The sequence below is a fragment of the Sceloporus undulatus genome, chromosome 9, assembly GCF_019175285.1.
Source record: "Sceloporus undulatus isolate JIND9_A2432 ecotype Alabama chromosome 9, SceUnd_v1.1, whole genome shotgun sequence".
Taxonomy (NCBI): domain Eukaryota; kingdom Metazoa; phylum Chordata; class Lepidosauria; order Squamata; family Phrynosomatidae; genus Sceloporus; species Sceloporus undulatus.
The window spans coordinates 30,671,077-30,693,041 of NC_056530.1; the positions used below are offsets into that span (position 1 = coordinate 30,671,077).

Sequence of the window (21,965 nt, forward strand, 5' to 3'; positions counted from 1 at the left end):
CCTTACTTTGCTTTCTTATATAATGAGGCAGTTGTGGGCCGAGATTGCAGAGATCTGGGTTTTGTGGCAATAAATGGGCTGCTTCTTGAAAGGTACATGGCAATTACAGAAGGATCGGGAGAGCCTGAAAGATTACCCAGTGATGAAGCGGGGATCGATATTTAAAACAAACATTCTGAAAAGAGGCTTGCTTGTTCAAACTGTAAATATTTTATTGGGGCTGTAAAACCGGAGGACCTAAAACAGAAAGCATGGCAGACGTCTATAAACCATTCATTAGGAATCAATATGCGCTCGAGTCAAAAATAATACCTCCCATTACGTTTCAAGGTTTTTACAGCATAAAAATTATTAACGTGTTTTCTTTAAAAAGTTTGGTAATGCCTCCGTAGCAAAGAGAAAAACAAGCTACGTCAAAGTTAAAAAACCAAATTTCGGCCCAACTACGGCAAAGGCGATGAAAGGAATGGGGGTTATTGATCTGTATTATGTAAAAGTCCCATTGATTTCTATGGATCGGCTCGAGTTTGGCCTAAAATTGGATTGTCCCATAACTGTTAGTCCAGAAAAAAAGCCCCAGATATGCCTCCAAAATGTGGAAATCCATGGGACTTAAGTCAGTTGTAATGCCATAGGACTTGGGTATGATTAACTTTATCGTTATCAGGCCCTTAATTATGAGCCTTTTCTTCTCATTGATATAGCATCTGTCAATAGTATTGGCCCAAAATCATTAATTTAAAGTTGATAAAGAGCTCAGCTCAACCCCCAAAATAACCGCTATGTTTGGATAACATTTTCTCACACATACATTCGCTATTTATCATACACACTAGTAATAAGAACATATAAACCGCTTTTTAACAAATCTATATGCCCAGTTGTTTATAAGAATAGATAACATCCTAACTTTCTTATTTCTAGTTCAACAATTTTATAGTTTCAAGTTTTAAAATTCATTTTCGTGACATGCTTTCTAAAGGATTAAAAACAGGTTCTGTTTTCAGTCATCATCATAAACATCTACTTTGAACAATATTTGTTGAGAACATCTGAAAATATTAACATGCAGGTTATGGATGACGAAATGTGAGCTTCGTGACGTTGAACGTTATGTATCTCTGGATTAAAGTCCTATATTTCTGACTGTAAAGAAAAGCACTGAAGAATATTCAGTGCTGTTAACAGTTTAAAACATGCTCTTTCTAAACCAATATATATCAGCTTCGGGAAGAATTCTAGAAGCAAAATAGAGACGCTGGGATGTGAATGTTTAATATTCCGGTTCACTAAATTTTCGCCGCTTGCGTCCGGACTCTTGACTAGAATCGAAGTCGAAATGACTGATCTGGAAAACAAAATGTTAACAGTCAATCCTGTTGCAGAGTTCAATACTGCACACAAATAACTGCTCTGTTCATGATAAGCGAATAAAAATGTCCACCTACAAACCATGTTTTCCTTTTCCCCATCCCTGTTAAAAGTACTTATTTCACCTAGCAATCTTAGCCATTGACTGTATTGTAGAGAGATCTTGTGGCACCTTTGAGACTAACTGAAAGAAATTGGCAGCATGAGCTTTCCTAGACTTCAGCCGACTTCCTCAGATGCCATGCATTGCCATGACCATGTTGGTACTTGGTAAGGGATGATGGGAGTGGAGGTGGATACCAACACATCTGCGTGGTGCCACATGAAGGAAAGGTGAACAGAGTCATTACCAGCACAGAGAAAGTGCATACAAGTGTGTGCCAACGTGCCTAGCGTCCAGTTCAGCTGTAATAGGAGTGCCAGTATGGAGGGGGTTTCTGCCATGTCTCCAGTTTTTGTTGAACCATTTTTGGTGCTGGCACTAGGGCTTCTTCAGCAAGGAAGTTTCCAGATTGGTGGAAGAAGCAACTCTGCCCACACATGCCTACTTAAGGTTAGGATTTTATGGATTTTCACTGGGGAGTAATCCCAGTGAGGTTTACTGTAGAACAGGAGTTTAACTATTGGGCACAAAATGACAGCATTGCCCCTTCATTTAGAATCCTACAAAAGTTTCCTTCAGTCTCAAATTCCTGGTATTGTGGTCAATTCAAACATCGGTTGAGTATTTAGAAATACCATCTGGGCAGGAAAAGTTACGAAGAGAATCAAACACACCAAGCAGAAGAATTCTCGGTGTGAACGATTTTCATTCTTTGCCAATCTCTGCAATGGGGACTGATGGGGAAATTGAATAGGGTGCAGAATTCTTGTTTGGGGTTGTAAATCCTAATCTTGTCTCCCTCTCCTGCCAGCTTTCCCCTTAAATATCCATAGAGTTATAGTTAATAGAAATGAGCAGGGATGACTCACAAGACCTGCTGCTAAGTCACCCAATTTTCCAAGGCTGCAGTTGCCAGCTTTAAAACAGGCATCTGAACAAAAATGCTGGATTAATGAAAGGCTGGAAAGAAAGAGCCCTTGTCGTCACTTTCTACAAAACACAGCGTAAGAACTTACTGGCTTGACTGATTCTGAGCTACATCTCTTCTGGGCCCTGGCTGCCGCCGCCAACTGCTTTCTGCTGCTTTCTGCGCCCGCCTTGACAGAGACAGAGGAACCGTTAGCTCTAGGAGAGAGTCCTGCAGATAGCTATTAAGGGGCTCACTCTGCATCCGTAGGCTGTTAGTCTTCCTCAACTGGTGTTAAAAAATTAATGAAGGGCTCTAAGAGTGGCGACAGTAAGGGCAGGCCTTCGCTGGGTCATGACAACGTATGATTTACTTCCACCGCTCTACCTTCTGAAGGACATGTCCTAGGCTGCTGATTCCAGCAGAACCTTCCCCACAATGCTCACAGGTGAAAAGTGCTGCCAGGAAAGCGGCAAAGGTTTCTTTAACTGGACAGGGCCCCTGGGATTGTACAGAAGAGAGCCAAGCGAGGAAAGAGGTTACGACAGAAACAGCCTCGGTACTAGAAAGGTAGAATCATGGAGTTGGAAGAGACCCCAAGAAGGGCCATCCATTCCAAGGCCATTCTGCCATGCAGGAACTCACAATCAAAGCATCCCCATTGACAGATGGCCATCCCGCCTCTGTTTAAAGGCCTCCACCAATCTCTGAGGGAATGTCTTCCACTGTCAAACAGTTCCTCCTGAGATTTAGGTGGAATCTCTTTTCCTGTAGTTTGAATCCATTGCTCCTTGTCCCAGTCCCTGGAGCCATGTTCCCTCTTCGATATGACATCCATTCTAATATTTAAACATGACTATCATGTCCCCTCTTGACCTTCTTTTCATCAGGCTAAACATTCCCAGCTCCCTAAGTTGTGAAAGTTTCCCCAGCTTGAAAGTGGGAGCTCTGAGGTGGTACAGTGTGAATAAATTGTCGTGTTTATTGCAGCTGCCCACTTCACAATCCTGTTGGCAGCAGATATCACACTCCTAATAGTACCAGCTGCTGGTGGGCACCATTAAAAAAAGATAGCAAAGCTTCAGAGCATGGAAATAAAGCTCAAATTCATAGTTCTGCCATCTCCTCACCTGACTTCATCATATGAAGTGATGACTACTAGGCTCCCTGACCTCTCTTCTGGAGCTCTGGTGTATAAAACGGCTTGTTCACTTAAACTTTGCCCCTGCTAATGCCCCCAACATCATTCGAATGCCACCTATCTGCACATTTGCAGGCTGCTCTTCAGCTCAGAGCAGGTACAAACACTGAGGTGCCTCTGTGTACACATAATCTGATTAAATTTCACCTCACCTTCCAAACTGTAATTTAATCACAGATTTCAGAGTGTGAGATCTTTCTCGAAGCAGGCATTATCCTAAGTGTATAGTGAAAAGTGAGGGCAGTGTGTTCCACAAAGAGATGGATCTTGCCACCAAACATGTAGCTTTACCTATTAGGTATAAAATCTACTAACCGATATGTTAGTTTTGAAAATCTAGCAGTAGTAATATTGGACCGAATGTTACTACTGCTTAACATTTAGTTACTCTCCGAACAGTAGCTAGGCACAAAAGAATATGGTTGGTCGAAGAGAAACCAAATATATTATGAATGATCAGTAGGATGCTCTGAGAACAGTTCTGGCCTCAAGTGTTAGGGACACAGATTCAAATTCCCATTCAGTTGTCCAACAGTTTAGCATTGTTCTGTAGTTCTATCTGCAGAGTAACCAAGGTAAGAAGCTTAATGCAACTGAGAGTTCTACAGAAAAGTGTTGTAGAAACAAATTAATTCTTCATTAGTAATGAGTAATAAATTAATGTGAACTCCTAATATGTAATAGTGAAATCAGAAAACAAAATAGTTAACTGTCCATGCATTGAGAAGAGTGTCAGTGCTGTAAATCTATGCTATAGAGTTGTGAATATATTTGTCTCATCTTTGAAGAGAATGTTGTCTTTGTTCTTTTAAAAACAGGGCACTCACTGTATTGCCGTGGAATCTCTTCCCGCTTCGAGTCTTGCCTTCTGCTACTTCAAGTTCTGATGTCTTATTTATTAGCTGCGACACCTAAAAATAGTCGAAGGGAAAAACAACAACACTGTTTCAGCTTTGCGTTAGGGCTCTTGGAGTGTGTGCAAATATACTTCTACAGCGCCACATTTCAAATGAGTTCATTTTCTTTCTATCTGCTTTCTTCGCTGTCCAGTTCTCATATCTGTCGATGTGTGATGGGAAAAACAATGCCTTGGATTATCATCCTTACTATAGTGTTCCTCTACTTTGTTTGCAAAAACAAACCAAAACCACAGTAACTGCATCTCATGTTTTGTCTTTAGGTAGATGTCCTTGGGGTTATGATACTCCAGGTTTCCTTCAACGTGTTGCAACTGTTAAACTTGGGAATGTTTTCTGCAGCCACAAACTTTGGAACTGGGAAAAATAAACTGAAACAAACGTGGGAAGAAAACAGAACTGCAGCTTTATACCTGAGAATTATTGATGGAGACATTGGAAGCTTCTCCTGCTGGTTTTATATTTCCGTCTTCGTTTTCCTCGCATACTAAATTCGGTTCTGTGAACGGCATGTAAATAAGTTATACGGATTCCCGGGGAGATGGAATAAAAATAATGTATGGTTGTGTGCCTAGTGCTTTCTTAAAACAGGTCTGTCAAAAACAGTGATGTACTGGGAAGGTTCCCTGTTCCCTGATGGAGAGATGCCTTTTCTATTAGGAGGCAGTGACAGTTCCTAGGGAAGATGAGTTGTTCTTTACTCCCTTCCCAGAACATTTCAAGACTATTTACTGCATAAGGAGCCAGAATACTGCCTTTCCCTTCTTCTGTCATCACAGGTTCAGACAGATGTGCAAAACAGGTTCTAGATAATGCGCCACTGTGTACTGATAGAAAAGCTGAGCAGTCCTAAATTGGATACACTTTGTACCTCCAGCAGTCAGAGACTCGCGTGTGGTTTTCTGTGGCCTCATCTTATCTTCTGGAATAAAATCCTCCTGTATGAAGTATATTAAAAAAAGAACATCTTAAGCAAAACTGAATGTTTCTATAAGATGTTTTGAAAGATGAACAATGCAAACAATACGATCTGGAAATTCTGACCTATAACACGCCAACAACAAAAGCGATAAAACCATGCCCAGATTCTTACATCCATTTCCCGTCCCTCTCCTTCGCCCGGGTGGCATGCATTTGGCGAATTCAAAGAGTTGTTTTGCGTCAGTATGGCTTTATCGACCCGTTCCATCCGCTCTTTCTCGGTCGTCACTTTAACTTTCAACCTGTGAAAAGGGGTGGGGACCTCGCCGACGTTTAGGTAGGTAGGTTCCCCCGCGAACTTGACCTCCTCGCAATCGCCCTCTTTGAAGCCGGGAGGCTGGTAGTCGGCTGGAGTCACTAAAAAGAGAGGTTCATAATTTTCCATGATGGGAAATATTTGTTTTGTCATCAGTTATTTTGAATAAATGTGAATGTTATTGGTAGTAACAGAAGAGGAAAGCTATCCCACCACCATAGCTCTAATCTCAAATCTATCTCACTTGTCGTTGTTGTGTCCCTTCAAGTCATTTCCGATGTGCAGCAACCCTAAGGCCACTCTGAAGTTATCTTGGCAAGTTTTGTTCAGAGGAGGTTTGCCATTACCTTTCCCCAAGGCTGAGAGAGTGTGCCTTGCTGAAGGTCACCCAGTGGGTTTCATGGCCAAGATGGGAACTGAACCCTGGTCTCCAGAGTCATACTCCAACACTCAGACCACCTACTATTATATCAGATAACTAAAATAAGATTAACTGTGTGCATTGTTGACTTTTTGGGCATATGCCAAGATCATTATGTACCTTTAAGGCCAAGAATTAAATAGGTATGTGTACAGACATTGCAGCATGGTGTAGTGGTTTGAGCATTGGACTACAGTTCTGGAGACCAGGGTTCAAATCCCCACATAAACCCACTGAGCAAGTCATACTCTGTCAGTCTTAGAGGAAGGCAAATCTTCTCTGAACAAACCCTGCCAGGAAAACCCTGGGATAGGTTTGCCTTAGTGTTGTCATAAGCCATAAATGACTTGAAAGGCACACAACAGTAACACACACACACACAGACACTCTTCTTAAGATGTCTGAAGTGGGGAAGCTTTAAACTTGACATATCTGTGTTACAGAGATTTAAATCAGTACCTTACCTTCATCGTAATAGAAGAGTTTCATTGTTAGGCAGACATCATCAGGGAGAGGACCCAGATTCTGCATGAGGACATAAATCTTCCTTATCAGTAGGATACTTGCTTTCTTAGTGTCCCCACACGTGATGTTGGAATTGTTCCCCTGGTTTTTACTAGAAAAGCACAAGATATGAGAAAGTTATATGGCAAGTTATATGTCCCTTGACCCCATTCATAAAGGAGCAGGTTACTACATTCATACCTTGCTTTCAGACTTTCAGTTGGTCACAATGGGAAACAAAATGTTGGTATAGGGTCAACTTTGCCTGGTCGAGGCAGGCTCACTTTAAATTTTCACAAGCAACCCATATTTTAGGATGAGCTACAGATACAAGTTTCTGGGAATATGGAGCTAAAAGTAATCTAAAACCAAGCAAACTGCCATACAAGAGCCCATATGGTGCAAATAACCTTTCAGCAAATGCAGCACCTATTCAGGGAGTTACAGTACTTTCCTGGTCTAAATCCCAGAAGTGTATTCTTTCTACGCAAGGGTGCCAGCTGGCACTAAGTGTACTGTACTAGCAGTTTTTCTTGGTCCGTCCTGGGACATATCCCAGGAAACAACGTTTGCTGTGCTGAAACAGAGGTTCTTGTGTTGCTTAAAATATACACATTTCCCAGTGTCTACAAAACAACCTTTAAATATCCAAACTCTGGAAAGCAAAGCTAACTGGATATGTTTGTTTCCCGGGGAAACAGGGAATCAATAAAACTGTATACTCGCTATTTGACAATATTTCCTGAGCCATTTACATCACGCCTGCCTAACAAATGTGACTAGAGACTAACTGGGAGCTGACTGTTATTGAGTATTTGTTCTGCAGCAACAAAACAGATTTTCTTGGCAAATATGAGGTCATGTTAACATTCACTTCCTAGAATCAAACAACATGTTTGGGTTTTCCTCACCTAGAGAGAGGAGACAGAAAAACGTCTGGCAAAACTGTATGGTGAAAGAAAATGAGAGGATAATACCTTGTGAAATCCATTGATGGTCCTTTGTCGGTGTACTTGAACTTAAACTGATAGCACTCTGTAACTGTCTGAACACAAAACACAGCAGTTATGTATCTAGCAAGGGAGACGGGCGACAAAAAGTGAGACATAATAGTAGGTCTATTTGGTTCTTCCGAGAAATAAATTTATTCTAGTCCTATTTTGCCACTTCCTTCACAAAGCTTACAATGGGAAACATGGTTTCTTCTCTGCTGGCTTTATCCTCACATCAATACTGTGAGGTAAAATTTCAAGGCATATACCCATGTTAGTCTGGGTCAGTATACAAAGGGATCTTGCAGCACCTGGGAATAAGAAGTTGGCAGCATAAGCTTTCATATAGACTTAGGTTTCATAGACTTAAGCTCATGCTACCAACTTCTTTCTCTCAAAGGTGCTGCATACTGTGAGGCACCTGAGGAAGACAGAAGAGCCCATAGTCACCCAATGAAGTTCATGAAGTAGGTCTTTGGACCCAGCTTCCCCATTCTTAGTCTATTTAAGCGCTGGATATGTGAGCCCTCAAAAGCAATCTGTACTGTTACTGCACACTTTGCCCACCCTTAAGGTACAATGGCATTTCCTTCTCCTGCCCCAGTTCTTCTCCAAAACAAGTGCAGCTGTAGTCTTGCAAGAAGCACCCCTTCTGGCTCTGCTCCAGATGGTCCCCCCCCCCCCCCCCCCCCATAAAACACAAGAGATGGAGCAGGGAGGGCTCCAGAGAGTCTTCTTTTGGTGTCTGTTGCTCTGGTTGATGGACAAGCAAGCATACAAACAATCTGCAGTAAGTGACTTCAGCTAATGGCATGGGATCTCCTTTCAGAACTTATTATGATGCAAAGTCCGCACAGAATTGCTTTGAATAAACAAACCAATAAAAAGAAACCAGCAACACTAGGCACTTATTCCCAGGTCCCTCAGTTAGATTTAAGTCCAGGAAAGCTCATGCTGCCAACTTCTTTCTTTCAGTCTCAAAGGTACTACAAGATCTCTCTACACACTCAAGCTAGCCAGTTTGTTTCAAGACTTGCCTACAGCCTGGTGAAGGCAAGATCCACGTTTGCATTTCAGCAGGGCTCCTGTTCTGTTTTAACATTTGGGACACTCTGCAATGGTTGCACTTCACTACAGATTGCCATCTGATGCTTTCCCATTCTAACCATTTTCCAAGCGATGCCCATGTTCTCCTTTCTAAATAAAATGCATCCTGTCCTAAATAATATCGACAGAACTATGCAAAGGCCATTGGCCAAAAGCAATGAAATTTGACTTGACTTGAGAACTAGAGGCAACAGAAACACCCAGCATATAAAATGTACAAAGGCAAACAGGATACATTTGATCAACATTTTTGGATGCCACTAAAGAGTTAGAATTTATATCCCTTAATGTCATCATCGGATCATATCACAGAGGTAGGCTGACATCTAGTGGCTGGCTGTTTTATTAGTGTTATCGTCATCAGGAATGATGGTATTTATCCTACACTGGATAACAGTTTCCTTGATGTCTGGGAATGCTCTGACTGTGTATTCCTGCATGGCAGGGGCTTGGCTTTGATGGCCCTCTTTATCTCTTTCTCTGCTTCAAAGCAGTAACCAAGAACAGACTCCTTCCAGGATTGCGACTGAGACCTTTAACCATTTCCCCAGTGACCATGCAGCCTCCTGTCCCCCCAAAAGTTGCTGTTTGTCCCACTGGCAAAAACAACAAGGCTTTAACGTACTAGATTACTAGATTCTTATGGACCTAAGAAACTCTTTCATGCTGCAATCCTTCCTAGCATGAAAAACAAATATTTGAGTGGCTCAGGGGAAAGAGAGAAAAAGAGAGCAGAGGAGATTGAAAAAGAGAAGGTAGTGACAGAAGAGCATTCTAATCAAAGGAAACCATTCCCTTCTAACAGCTATATTAATGATTTCCATTAATGGGATCCTTTCATCTTTGACAGAGGTCACTAGGATCAAGCATAGACCCAAACAGAAGGCTCCTAGTGCTACCAATAACAGCACATTGTGGACCTATTTCATAGAATCATAGAGTTGGAAGAGACCACTAGGGCCATCCAGTCCAACCCCATTCTGCCATGCAGGAACCCTCCATCAAAGCATCCCTGACAGATGGCCATCCAGCCTCTGTTTAAAGACCTCCAAGGAAGGAGACTCCATTACACTCCAAGGAAGGAGTGTGTTTCACTGTCAAACAGCCCTTACTGTCAGGAAGCTCTTCCTAATGTTGAGCTGGAATCTCTTTTGCTGTAGCTTCCATCCATTGTTCCAGGTCCTAGTCTCTGGAGCAGCAGAAAACAAGCTCAACATGAAATCCCTTCAAATATTTAAATAGGGCTATTATATCACCTCTTAACCCAAAGCTGTAGTCCTAAATGGAATATGTCATCCTAAATTTACCTGTGGGTTCTCTTGATCAGTGTAGACCTACCATCAAAGATAAACAATATTATCAGGACGACTCAAAGTAAAACACAACAGATAATACAGAATCATTTTGAAATGTCTGAACACACATACATATGTATATTTACAACTTACCGCCAACATGATTAGTCTGAGCTATTTAGAGAACAAAAAGGGAGTGGAGGAGAGAATCGCGATTAGAAACATTTAAGTGGGTTTAATCAGTAAATATCCCATGTTCATTTAAAATTAAATAATATACAACTTACATATTTTTTCTGCAGCGCATCATAGCATCCCAGCATCCTGTAAAAATCAAACAACATTGATTTTTATCTATTTTAAAAAAGAAACTTTTGCCAGCATCTGTTATGAAGTTTTTTTCTTTACGTTCTTCAAATCCCTTTAAAAATCTCATTTTCCAATATGCTTCTAGTTACTACTATTCTGTGATACTGTGATATCAAACCTTGGTCTGGCTATTTGGGTTATTTTGGACTTCTGAAACCTCATCCAGGTTCACCAAGAGTCAAGGAGTTGGTCAGCAGAAAGCTAAAACAACTGGAGGACCAAAGATTGACATAAACCCAAGACATGTAATGAGAATTACATTTCTTTTCCTCTTTCCTTCTGCTTCCATTTCTCTCCCCTTCCTCTATAGCTTGCCCCTGGGTGCCCACTCCTTCTTTGCAAAGCACCATCTTACATGGATCATTCGGATAATAAGAAATTGTCAAACGTGAATGGTTTTTGACAATGTCGCAATGTGGAAGATCTACACCTAGCTCTGGAAATCGCAGGTTACGTACCATTTCACCAGCTGAGTGGAGCCAGGGCAGTTTTTATCCTCTCTCAGTATTTTCACACAGAGGTCTTAAAAAACACAATGAAAATACATTTAAGACACTGCAACTGTTAACGTATAAAGACTTATTTTTGCTAACTGGCTCATTCAACAAGCTTCTGACACTGAGAAACTGAAGTCGTAGATCTGTTGGCCACACTCTTTACAATGCAGTTTCTTCTGTTTTCTGCACAGCAAAAGGTGTTCCTACCCAACCAAAGTTCCCACCTGAGATAGTAAATCCTACAAGCTATTTATTCTTCTGCTAAAGATCTTCTAGAACATGGCTACATGGCCCAAAAGACCCACAAAAAACTATGGATGCCGGCCATGAAAGCCTTTGGCTTCATATTCTTATCATATCAGATAGCGTATGAAACCCTGATATAAGGGGCTATACTGGTTTCAATATAAATTCTTCTATTGTCTGGTGGTAAAAATGCATCAACAATAAATGGTATATTTAACAGTTTGATATGCTTTTGAGACGTCAGACATCACCTGCTCAATGATAGAGCTAATATTGGTGAATTCATTTGCTCATTCAGCTTATGTTATATATAATAAAGAGATGCAGGATATTGCATGTGTTGGTATATGTGTTTGTGCAAAGACAAAAGTAGTTTTAAACCAGCCAAATCTTAACCCCGTGTCCCAGGTTTCTCAGATATCACTTGCCCATCGCTTCCATCGCTTGCGTCTTTTCCGACCGCAGGGCATAGGAAGCGTTCTCTAGGCGGAAAACACCATTACCATTAAATTACCGTCTAAATATCTCGTCCCGTATGCGCATTCTGGGAAGATGCCTCTCAGATAGGTAATGCAGGAGACAGCGATCGCCAGCAGTCTCTTCACCAATATCAGCGACTGCTGCTCGGTTGCTATTTTGTTGGGAAATATGGTCGTACTCTGAAAGGAGAAAAAGACACCGTTAAGGCATTTTTTTGTGAGCCTGGTTTTTCAGATTAGCGTTGCAATGCGTTGGTGTTAGTGGCCAGGACCATGCAATTCTATGCTGGGCCCTGCGATGGGATTTATACAGCCATATATATGGAAGATACCAGATTGGGGAAAGATGGTGTATAGGATTGCAGCCTTATTCAGATGTGACTTCAAAAAATAGGTCTTAAAAACAGGGTTAGTACTTGGATGGGAGACCGCCAATGAATGCCAGGTGCTGTCTTGCAAGGAAGGAACTGGAAAAACCACTTGAGCATTCCTTGCCAATGAAATCCATAAAGTTGCCATAAAGCAATAGGCACATGCGTACAGAAACCCTTAAAAGTCTATTCCTTATTTTGATTTTAAACAGTTAGGAAGTGCCCTGTGACATCTTCATTTTTATCTTTGGTTTGATGCGTGCTTAAACTCATGTACATCAAAGTAAGATGAATGATTCCTGTAGACATACAGTTCCTATCAACATCTCATTCCAATTTTAGTGGGAAATAATGTAAAATAAAATGAACTGAACCGTACCAAAGTAGTCCTTTGTTTCTGAGCAGTTGCCATATTTGTTCGACTCTTGTCTGCTCTTTCAGTTCACTGTTAATAAAATACTTGTGTTAATTGGTGTGTTACATACTTTGATAACAAAACAGGTAAGAAATTCTAGTTGGGAAGGATATATATAAGAGTGGACCGAATCAAACTCCCATAAAACATGGATGATTATCTGAGTGTGCTGTTTAAAATGCAATCATCATCATCATCATCATCATCATCATCATCATCATCATCATCATCATCATCATTTCAAAATCCCATAGCATTGAAATGCATTAATAATATTAAAATATATTAATAATAATAATCTCAAAATCCCATAGTATTAAAATGCATTAATATTAAAATGCATTATTAATATCAATAATAATCTCAAAATCCCATAGCATTAAAATGCATTAATAATAATAATAATTTCAAAATTTCATAGCTTTAAAATGCATTAATAATAATAAAAATAATAATAATCTCAAAATTCCATAGCATTGAAATGCATTAATAATAATATTAATCTCAAAATTTCACAGCATTAAAATGCATTAATAATATTAAAATCCATTATTAATAATAATAATCTCAAAATTCCATAGCGTTAAATGCATTAAAATATAATAATAAAAAAATAATAATGTTAAAATTACATAGCATTAAAATGTTATAATTTTTATTATTAATAAAATTAATAATAATAATAATAATAATAATAATAATAATAATAATAATAATGTCCAAATTCCATAGCATTGAAATGCATTAAAATTCACTAATAATAATGATGATGACGATGATGATCATGATAATCTCAAAATCAAATAGCATTGAACTATGGCAATTAAAAGTGGTGTCAGACTGGATTAATTTCTGCAGTGTGGATGCAACCAAAAGGGGGGGAAAGAAGTTGAATTGGAATTGTCTTGAGAGAGCAGAGCAAGCAAGTTATGACTGAGGAATCTTGGTTTTTAATACACACACACACACACACACACATACTGTGTATATATATATATATATATATATCTAAAAAGAGTGGCCTGAATCAAACTCTCATAATACATAGGTGCTTAGAGGAGTGTGTGGTTTAAAATACATGTGTTTCCTTGGCTGTTATTGCCCTTTATTCTTTGCTGAAAGCAGAGCCTGACTTGGTCTAAAACCACCTCAGAGAGGTCTTTTTAAATTACCTCAGGAGTCGGGGCTGCGCGCGCGCTCCCGCTTTCCCGCCCTTTCCCTCCCCAAACTGTCACTTCTTTCTCCGACCTTTTTAAACCCCTTAAACACCAGTTAATCCTTTCCACAGAAGGATGTTCGTCTGAATGCGGGTCCCGTGTGCCCCAAATACTTGTCATAAAGAGTTCATTTCTTTCATGACAGTCTTGTATTCTGACTCTCCAAAAAGAACACTTTCCCCCTCATCATCAGCCTCACCACAATCTGGGTTTTTAAATCCATAAATGTCTAATTGATAAATTGTAGGCTGCTCTGATAGCCTTTGGCTGAAGAGCTGGTTATAAATAAATCAGTATTATTATTATTATTATTATTATTATTATTAATAAAAACCCTCATTTTTGAGGGAAGGAAATAAAAGAAATGATAAAAAGAAAAGAGCACAAACACAAAGATTGTGTTTATACTATGGAAATAATAATGCAATTTTGACACCACTTTTGAGTGCTGCAGCTCTGGGATTTGCAGTTTTGCCCTTCTCTGATGGTACCTCAGTAAACTACACATCCCAGGATTGTGTAAAACGGAGCCACGGTGGTTAAAGTGGTGCCAAACTGCATTATATTATTATTATTATACTTTGTTTATATAGCGCTGTAGATTCGGATGCAGCCAGCCTCAGAGGAAGGCAATGGCGGCATCAACCCTCCTGTGAAGAAATGTTGGCCAAGGATACTTTAGGAAAACAGTGACTATATTGGAGCCATCATGGCTAAATGGTTTGAGTGTTGGACTAAGAATCTAGGAGGCCAGGATTTGATTCCCAGTTCAGCCATTAAACCCATTAATGGTCGCCTTGCCCAAGTCACACTCTCTCAGCCTCTGAGGAGAGCAATGTCAAACTCCCTCTGGGCAAATCTTGCCAATAAAACCCCATGACAGAGTCACCCATAAGTCAGGAAAGCACACAACTAGAAGACATAATGAAGCCAACACAGCTTTGTTTATTTATTTGTTTATTTATTTATGTATGTATGGTGAAAACATGGGAGATGCCCTTCTTGGTGTCTGCCCTTCGTATTTCTCCATAACTGGCCATTGGACAAGGTCTTTTCGTGATGGCGTCCTGGATTTTTAATCAGCATTTTTAAACAGTCCCTTCTAATAATGCAAACTCTTTACAATTCCAGAACACTACTGTTTGCTTATTTATCATTTTAAACCTTCTTTTTAAAAAGTAACTCGAGAGAAAGGCAACTTGCCAGTGGAAAGTAGTTTAGTTTGCTCTTTCCAATTCCAGAACACTATTGCTTATCCTTTTAAACCTTCTTTTTAAAAAGTAACTTGAGAGAAAGGCAACTTGTCAGTTTATTTTGTTCTTTATTTTAAAGAAAAGTAACTGAAGAGAAAGGCAACTTGTCGGAAGTGATTTATTTTGTAATTCCAAGCATCTTGAAGTTACTGTGATTTTATTTGAAGGTTTTATTTCAACTAAATTTTAACTTTTATTCCAACACGCTTTGAGGCGGCAACAGCGATAATCTTTGGCGCTTACGTAAAGCTTTGGTTGTTCAAAGCCGAACCGCAGCCATTACATTATTAACCGAATAAGCCTCCCAAGACTCATGGGACGGCTATAAAATACCGAGTTAAACCAAGATAAAACACCATTTTGGTCCCTTTTCTCAGATCTACCAGGTGGAGCTGACAGGAAGATTTTGCCCTCAAGAGTCCAATCGTTCTCCTTTAACGCAGCAGTTTTTAGAAAAGCCTAAAGATTAGGGGCCTAATAGGCCATTTCCAGTGAAGGAGAGACGTTTCAAAGTGGAATTCCACTCTTATATTTGTGGGTAGGAACACTGGTTAGCAATGCCGCAACGGTTCCCATGGTTCCTTGCAATTTTAATGTAGCCTTGGTCGCCAAAATATACGCCCCAGCTGTTGAAATAACCAAAAAAGAGAGAGATTAGTTAGGAAAACAATGAATGCATTCATATGAGTAAAAAGCCCTTTCTTCGTCGGTCTGAAAACCTTCCATATAAAACCAAGAATGTTTCCAGATTAATCATGAAATTGCCCTATTTGCTTGATAGAATTTGCCAAGATGTCTCTTTTTGGAGGAGGAGAGACAAACTGGGACCTTCTAGAAGCAGATGAAAAGACGGGACAGTAGAGGATTAACTGGGATTGTCCCAGTTAAACTGGAGATATTGTGTGTATTCATACCTGTTTTTCACAAGCCAATAGTCTTTGCCATCTTCTGTTCCGTACCCAACTACCAGGACTCCATGATTTATGCGAGAAGAGCAGTTTGGATCATCGTATACCCCTAAATAGAAAGGGATTTAAGAACTACTTTTAGCCTGCATACATACATATATATTGTTTAGAAAGTTAAGCTTGCATCACACATTTTGTGTAGTTTGGTTGGCGGAATCACGCCAAACGTTTTGTGGATTCAGGTGCACAAAACAGCTAACAACCCTGTAGAAAGTATGGCTCTTGCTCTGATGCACAAGAAGACGGTATCATAGAGCCATGAGAAAAATGATAATACTAACTATGTAAAGGTCTGTGAACAAAGTAGAGCAACTTCTTTTCTTCTGCCAAGTTTATCACTGATGTTGTATTAAGAGAGAACTTTAAGGAGGTCTAATAGAGTCTGTTTATATTAAGAATACTCAAATTCCCTGACCTCATTGGACCCACATTGCAGAATTATAGCAGATTGATGCCACTTTAGCTGCCATGGCTCCATCCCATGGCATCCTGGGGTTTGTAGCTTGGTGAGGCATCAGAGCTTTTTGACAGAGAATTAGAAATAACAACAAATCCCAGGATTCCATAGAATGGAAGTATGGCAGTTAAAGTGGGATCAAAGTGCTATAAACATCTAGTGTGGATACATAATGCCTGAATGTTCTTTTGAAGCGCAGTGGGCCCTTGGTTTGGTTCCAGGATCACCCATGGATACCAAAATCCATGGATGCTCAAGTCCCATTAAATACAATGGCATAGCAAAATGAGGTCCCTTATATAAAATGGCAACATCAAGGTTTGCTATTTGGAATTTATATATTTTAAAAACATTTTCAAGCCATGGATGATCGAATCCATGGACTTAAAAAAAATCAGTTTTCAGGAAGCACGGTAGAGCTCACCTTTCTTAAAAAGAAAGAAGGAAGGTTGGCCTGCATCGATGCCAGCCGATACAGGACCGACGTTGGCTACGGCATCCTTCAGGGCAGCTTCGTCTCCGGAGGGAAGGCTGACATATCTAGAACAAGTAGCAGCCCGTGCGCCAGCGTCATAGTGGCACGTCCCTTCCTGGAAAAAGCCAGAAGGAGATAAAACATCTACAGTCTACTGTCATACATTTGCTAGGGTTAGGAGTGCAGATTCACAAACTCAACTCACCATGGATGCCCTTTGAGGCATTGGGGTTCCATCACAAAACAGAAGCAGGGTTTGCCACCACCTCTACTGCTGCCCTGCACCATTTTTAATATGACTTACAATGCTAAAGTCTTTATATTTCCTAGGAGAATCCCGAGTCAAGCCTGCAGCATCCGGGAAGCTCCACCGGACATGGTTGCCGATGGGCTGTTTCCCCCAGGTCCATGAAGATGTGCACCAAAACAACATGCCAAATTTGGACTGCTCCACAGCCCACTAACAATCCCCACAGGTAAGACCCCACAGGTAAGCTTCTCCTATGTAAGCATGCATAGGATTGCAGCCTCCATGAATTTAATCTCGTCAATTCGTCAACAAATTGTTGCAGATCCTAGACTTGACCGTTCTGAGTCACGGCTAGCAATAACTGAGGCAAAACCTAAAGAGGACAAAATTGCAAACACTTTTCTTAGGCAATGTTTCATGCTCCTGTTCAATAAAGCACCTGAGGAAGTAGACCTTGGTCTAGGAAAGCTCATGCTGCCAACTTCTTACTCTCAGTCTCAAAGGTGCTGCAAGATCTCGCTATATAATGATTCTACAGACTAATACGGCTATATCTTTCAATTCTACCGCTCTTGTTCAAGGCATCTGAAATGATACAAACCTTGGCTGTGTATGGGTAGGAAGCTTCTGAATCAATACCGTTGTTATCTATGATATATTGGAAGGCGGCGGTCATGTAGCCTCCGTTACATCCATGGTTGCCATACATAGAGGAGCAGTCGACGAGATTTTGTGGACTCAGGGACACCAGTTTTCCCATTTTGAGTTGTAACTGGCCTTCCAAGGCCCCCACGGCACTAAAGGCCCAACAAGCGCCACACGAACCCTGGAATATAGAAAAGGGTCAGTCTCAATGGGAAAGGATGCCATTGTGAGAGGAACGTTGAACAAGAAGCGTCTTTCTTACCTGGTTCTTAACATCTGTGACACATCCTTTCTCCCTCCAGTCCACAGTAACAGGGGCCCTGACCCCTTGCCTTGGCCTGTATAATGTAGAATTCAAGTTTTGGGAGGGAGATGTTTTCATCCCGGTCATCAGAGCGGTCACCTCCTCACTGGTCTACATGAAGAAGGCAACAAATAGTTGGTATGCAGCAGAGGTGGACAACCTTCCTAGCCAAATCTGCCATATTTTAGATTAGGGCTAATAGGGTTGCTTATAGGATTCTACAGTTTTTCAGCCCCACTCTCCATTTCTTTCCTTGCAGTCATGCAATTTGCTCTCTCACCTTCAGAAGAAGGCCATGGCAAACCCTCTCTGAACAAACCTTGCCAAGAAAACCCCAGAAGAGGTTTGCCTCAGGGTCGCTATAAGTCAGAAATGACTTGAAGGCACATAACAACAACAAATTTATTTCTTAGTCACATTTATATTTCTCATGGGTGACAAATCCATATATTCACTAACCATGTCTCCTAGATGATTCATGCCAAGCTCATAAGAATGCAAGCCCAGGGAATGTTCGAGGTTGTGCAACATGATGAACTGCAGATTCTTCTCCCAAATCATACGACGGCCTCCTTCCTCTTTCTGAAAAATCAAAAACTCACATTAGACAACCAGAATCATGTGTATGGGAAGGGATTGTTGGAACACACCTCTTTTCACCCTCCAAAATTAAACATTTGGGGTCAATTTTGCCATAATTATGCAAACAGAAGTTGACCTCATCCCACTGACGTTTGGTTAATATTATGCAACATTCAGATCGCCACTGGCTTTGATGGATATAGAGACATAATCCAATTTTTCTGAGCCTGTTGCAGGACTTGGATGCCAGACTCTCCCCCTGTCATAACTCTAAATGGTCCTCTCTTAAGATCCTGTCAATTCCCCTCCCTCCAATCCATTTTTCTAAGTGACCAGTTCTACATCAACTTCATCTTCTTTACAGCCAGGCTATGTTCATGTCTAGACTACCTTGGCTATTGTTCCAGTTGTTTATTCCTCTTGGTCTTTGTCTACAGACCTTGCCTATCGCTCCCAGAATCATCCGACCAGGCATTCTCCTTTGAACGCATGTATTTACCCTTTCAGCTCTCTGACCTTTAGTTATGGTTGTCTTGCACACTTTGCAACCTGTTTTTCTTGTTTCACTCCATCTTGTCACATTCTGCAGCCTTCTACACAGAATTTGATCTTGAGTAGGCCTAATTTGAAGGCAACCGGTTGCCTCAAGCATATTCACCAGGCTCAGTGCCCCAAAGTCTCTGAGCAGCACTGGTCTTAAGCAGCCCTATCTTGGACATCTCTGAGGTTTTAACTTTTGCCCCTTTACTTATACTACTTCATCTTCAGACAGATCAAGATAGAGTGGACCAAGAGTTGCCAGGTCAGGATCACCCCAGATCCTGAGACTTCTGGGTCCAAATCTGAGACCTAGAGATGGCTCAAGGGATGTCCTGGTAGCAGAACATGGAGATTTCATTCAACATTATGTTGCTCACAGTACATGAACAGAACCTATTTTTCTGGCTGGGAATTATATGGACTTTATAATCAGGGGATTCAAAAGGCATCATCCAGGGAAAGTCGCCCAATTGTGTCCAAGATTATCACATACATTGCAACTAGAGAGGACTTATTCCAGGAATAACCAGTCACAAATCATTCACGGGATTTCCTTCCGTGTGATATAGCCCTTTAGTCTCTTTGCAAATAGTAGCACTTTGCAGTATTGCAGCAAGATGCATAGCCAGCTACAAGGCTCTTTGGGCGACTGGAGGTTTGCATGCAGCCTTGTCTCTTGTTAACAGCTGACTCCAGGAAAAGTGGCAAGTTTGAACGCCTGCCCAAAGGCAACCCATGAAATTGGGGGCGCCTGCCCAAAGGCAACCCATGAAATTGGGGGCTCCAGGCAGTTCCTTAAGATCTCACAACCCTAAGTAGGCCAACTAAGTAGACTAATAAGATTTGTCCATCCCAAAGGCTACTGCATGTGATGCTCATACCTCATTTGGGTATTCTTTGCTGTATTTTCCCTTCCAAAGCTCCCAATGTCTATCCAGCGTAGAGTCCTTTTTCCAGTGTGCAGTCACAGCCACCACATAAACCAGGAAAAAATAAGCCCAGAGTTTCATCCTGTTGAGATAGACAAGGAAAGTCATTTGGTATCTGACTTCTAACCAAGAAGGCCTCTACATCTCCTAGTGCTTTAAGAACTAATACTGTGTGCCTGAACACACCTTCATGGCATAAATAAATGTGACTTCCTCATTGTCTGAACTTTGTTATAAAAGAGCGAAGGGATAGTTTGTTCATACCTGAATGTCTTTCCAGCAGTCGGCTGCTGTCCAACTTCTGATCTCTTCAAGGTTCAAGAACCGTTCTCCTGCCTGGACCTCTTTGTTCCTTGACTCTTTCAACAGGGCTGCTCTGCTGTATCCCCTTTTAAGCGAGCGAAAAAAGGCTGTTTCAATTTCTCACACTCGTCACATGAGCCTCCTCCAGGACAAGGAAATGGGCTGTGATTTTCACTTTCATTGTAACCGTGGCCGCTGGGTGTTCAACACAGATGCTGATTGATTTGTCACATTCTCAGCCTTGTCCTGGGAGGTTATGAAATGCCTTTCATTAGACCAACATGTTGCGTAGTAGTTGGAGCATTGGGCTATGACTCCGGAGACAAGGTTCGTGTCCCCGCTCAGCCATAAAACCTACTGACTTATGGTCATCCCACTGTAATGAAAGGCCTCCAAGTCACCCTATCCTCAATTGCGCAGGCCTCACAGACTCAGAGCGATGGCTTCCTTGGTCCACAACACGCTGCAGAAATAATCCAGTTTGAAACCGCTGTAACTGCCTGGGCTCAATGATAGGGGATTCGGAGAACTGTGGTTTTGTGAGACGTTTAGCCGCCTCTGTTGGAGAGATCTGGTGCCACAATGAGCTACAATTCCCAGGATTTGCTCACACTGAACCAAGTGGTCTCAGACTGGATTTATTTCTCCAGTGTATTTTGGACCCTTGTTAGTCTATCCATCTGGAATGCAGTCTTCCTCATTTCCTACTGCCTTCTACTTTGCTAAGCATTATTGCGTTTTTGAGTGAGTCCTGTCTTCTCATGATATGTCCAAAGTACGACAGCCTCAGTTTAGATTCAGAAGCAATATGCCACTGAATAACAGAAACTGGCCTTCAAGACTCACTTGTGAGAGCTTCCTGGCATCAAGACGGTCATTGTGCACGAAATGGCAGAAGGAACCATGTTTAGACTACTGCCACAGTTGAAGTTCCTTCTTACATAAATATATTTGCCCATTAGTTTGGATAGATGGGTTCACTGAAATTCAGCTGTTGGCCACCAGAAAGGAGAACTGAAAGTAGGAACTATCTCCCATCAGCTGCCATTACAAATTAAGACCCAGCTGAAGCTTCAGAACTTCTTGGCAAGAGAAGTTTGTGTGTAGCATTTGTCATAAATTAACACACACAAATACACTGTGCAGGTGCAGCATGTCATGCCAATAATACCTTCTTTTAAGGAACAAGTCAAAGATAAAACTCTGTCCTTCTTTGTGCCTGGCAACACTTTCCTCCCTTCTCTGTGGGTTTTGCTTCCTCTTTACTCTCTCTTTGGGATGAAAAAATAATTGCCACTGAGTCAAATATGGCTAATCTGGGCTACAAAGGAGAGACTCTGTTGAGTCTTCCAAGCTCAGAGCAGCTGTGGCTTCCTCTCCACCTGTAATTGTTGCCTCCGCCAACAGGCAGATGGGTTTTGGAGTCCTTCTGAGCATCATGGCCAAGCATTAACAGATAGCCAGTGTTATGAAAGACTTTGCTTGTCTTAGTAACCTTGTTGGATACTTCTTGCATTTGCTTGGCTATTTAAGGCTGGAGAAAGATATAGGGGCTGAGAACCAGCTAGGGGAGATCACTGTTCTCTATTGGTAACCTGTTTGCAAAGTTT

The 21,965-nt window shown here is 41.1% G+C and overlaps 2 protein-coding genes across 6 annotated transcripts; both read right to left on the reverse strand.

The window, feature by feature from the left end:
- Positions 1-187: 187 nt before the first annotated feature.
- On the reverse strand, positions 188-14,183 carry HORMAD1 (HORMA domain containing 1). Of its 5 annotated transcripts, none has more exons than XM_042441148.1 (15): positions 14,141-14,183; positions 12,397-12,462; positions 11,682-11,826; positions 10,883-10,946; positions 10,343-10,379; positions 10,209-10,229; positions 10,068-10,094; positions 7,639-7,706; positions 6,622-6,773; positions 5,593-5,837; positions 5,371-5,437; positions 4,913-4,998; positions 4,410-4,493; positions 2,491-2,571; positions 188-1,348 (listed from the first exon to the last, which is right to left on the reverse strand). In XM_042441148.1, exons 2-15 carry the CDS (start codon positions 12,427-12,429, stop codon positions 1,274-1,276), a joined length of 1,185 nt encoding a protein of 394 aa, XP_042297082.1. In that variant the 5' UTR covers positions 12,430-12,462; positions 14,141-14,183; the 3' UTR covers positions 188-1,273. The 5 variants fall into 5 exon arrangements, with proteins under 5 accessions (XP_042297082.1, XP_042297081.1, XP_042297080.1 ...); XM_042441147.1 differs by lacking the exon at positions 14,141-14,183 and adding an exon at positions 14,089-14,136; XM_042441146.1 differs by lacking the exon at positions 14,141-14,183 and adding an exon at positions 13,681-13,848.
- Positions 14,184-14,852: 669 nt separating this feature from the next.
- CTSS (cathepsin S) lies at positions 14,853-20,506 on the reverse strand. The gene is made up of 8 exons (XM_042441154.1): positions 20,317-20,506; positions 20,005-20,134; positions 18,461-18,583; positions 17,960-18,112; positions 17,654-17,878; positions 16,752-16,917; positions 15,817-15,919; positions 14,853-15,528 (listed from the first exon to the last, which is right to left on the reverse strand). Exons 2-8 carry the CDS (start codon positions 20,131-20,133, stop codon positions 15,429-15,431), a joined length of 999 nt encoding a protein of 332 aa, XP_042297088.1. The 5' UTR covers position 20,134; positions 20,317-20,506; the 3' UTR covers positions 14,853-15,428.
- Between the last annotated feature and the right edge of the window lie 1,459 nt (positions 20,507-21,965).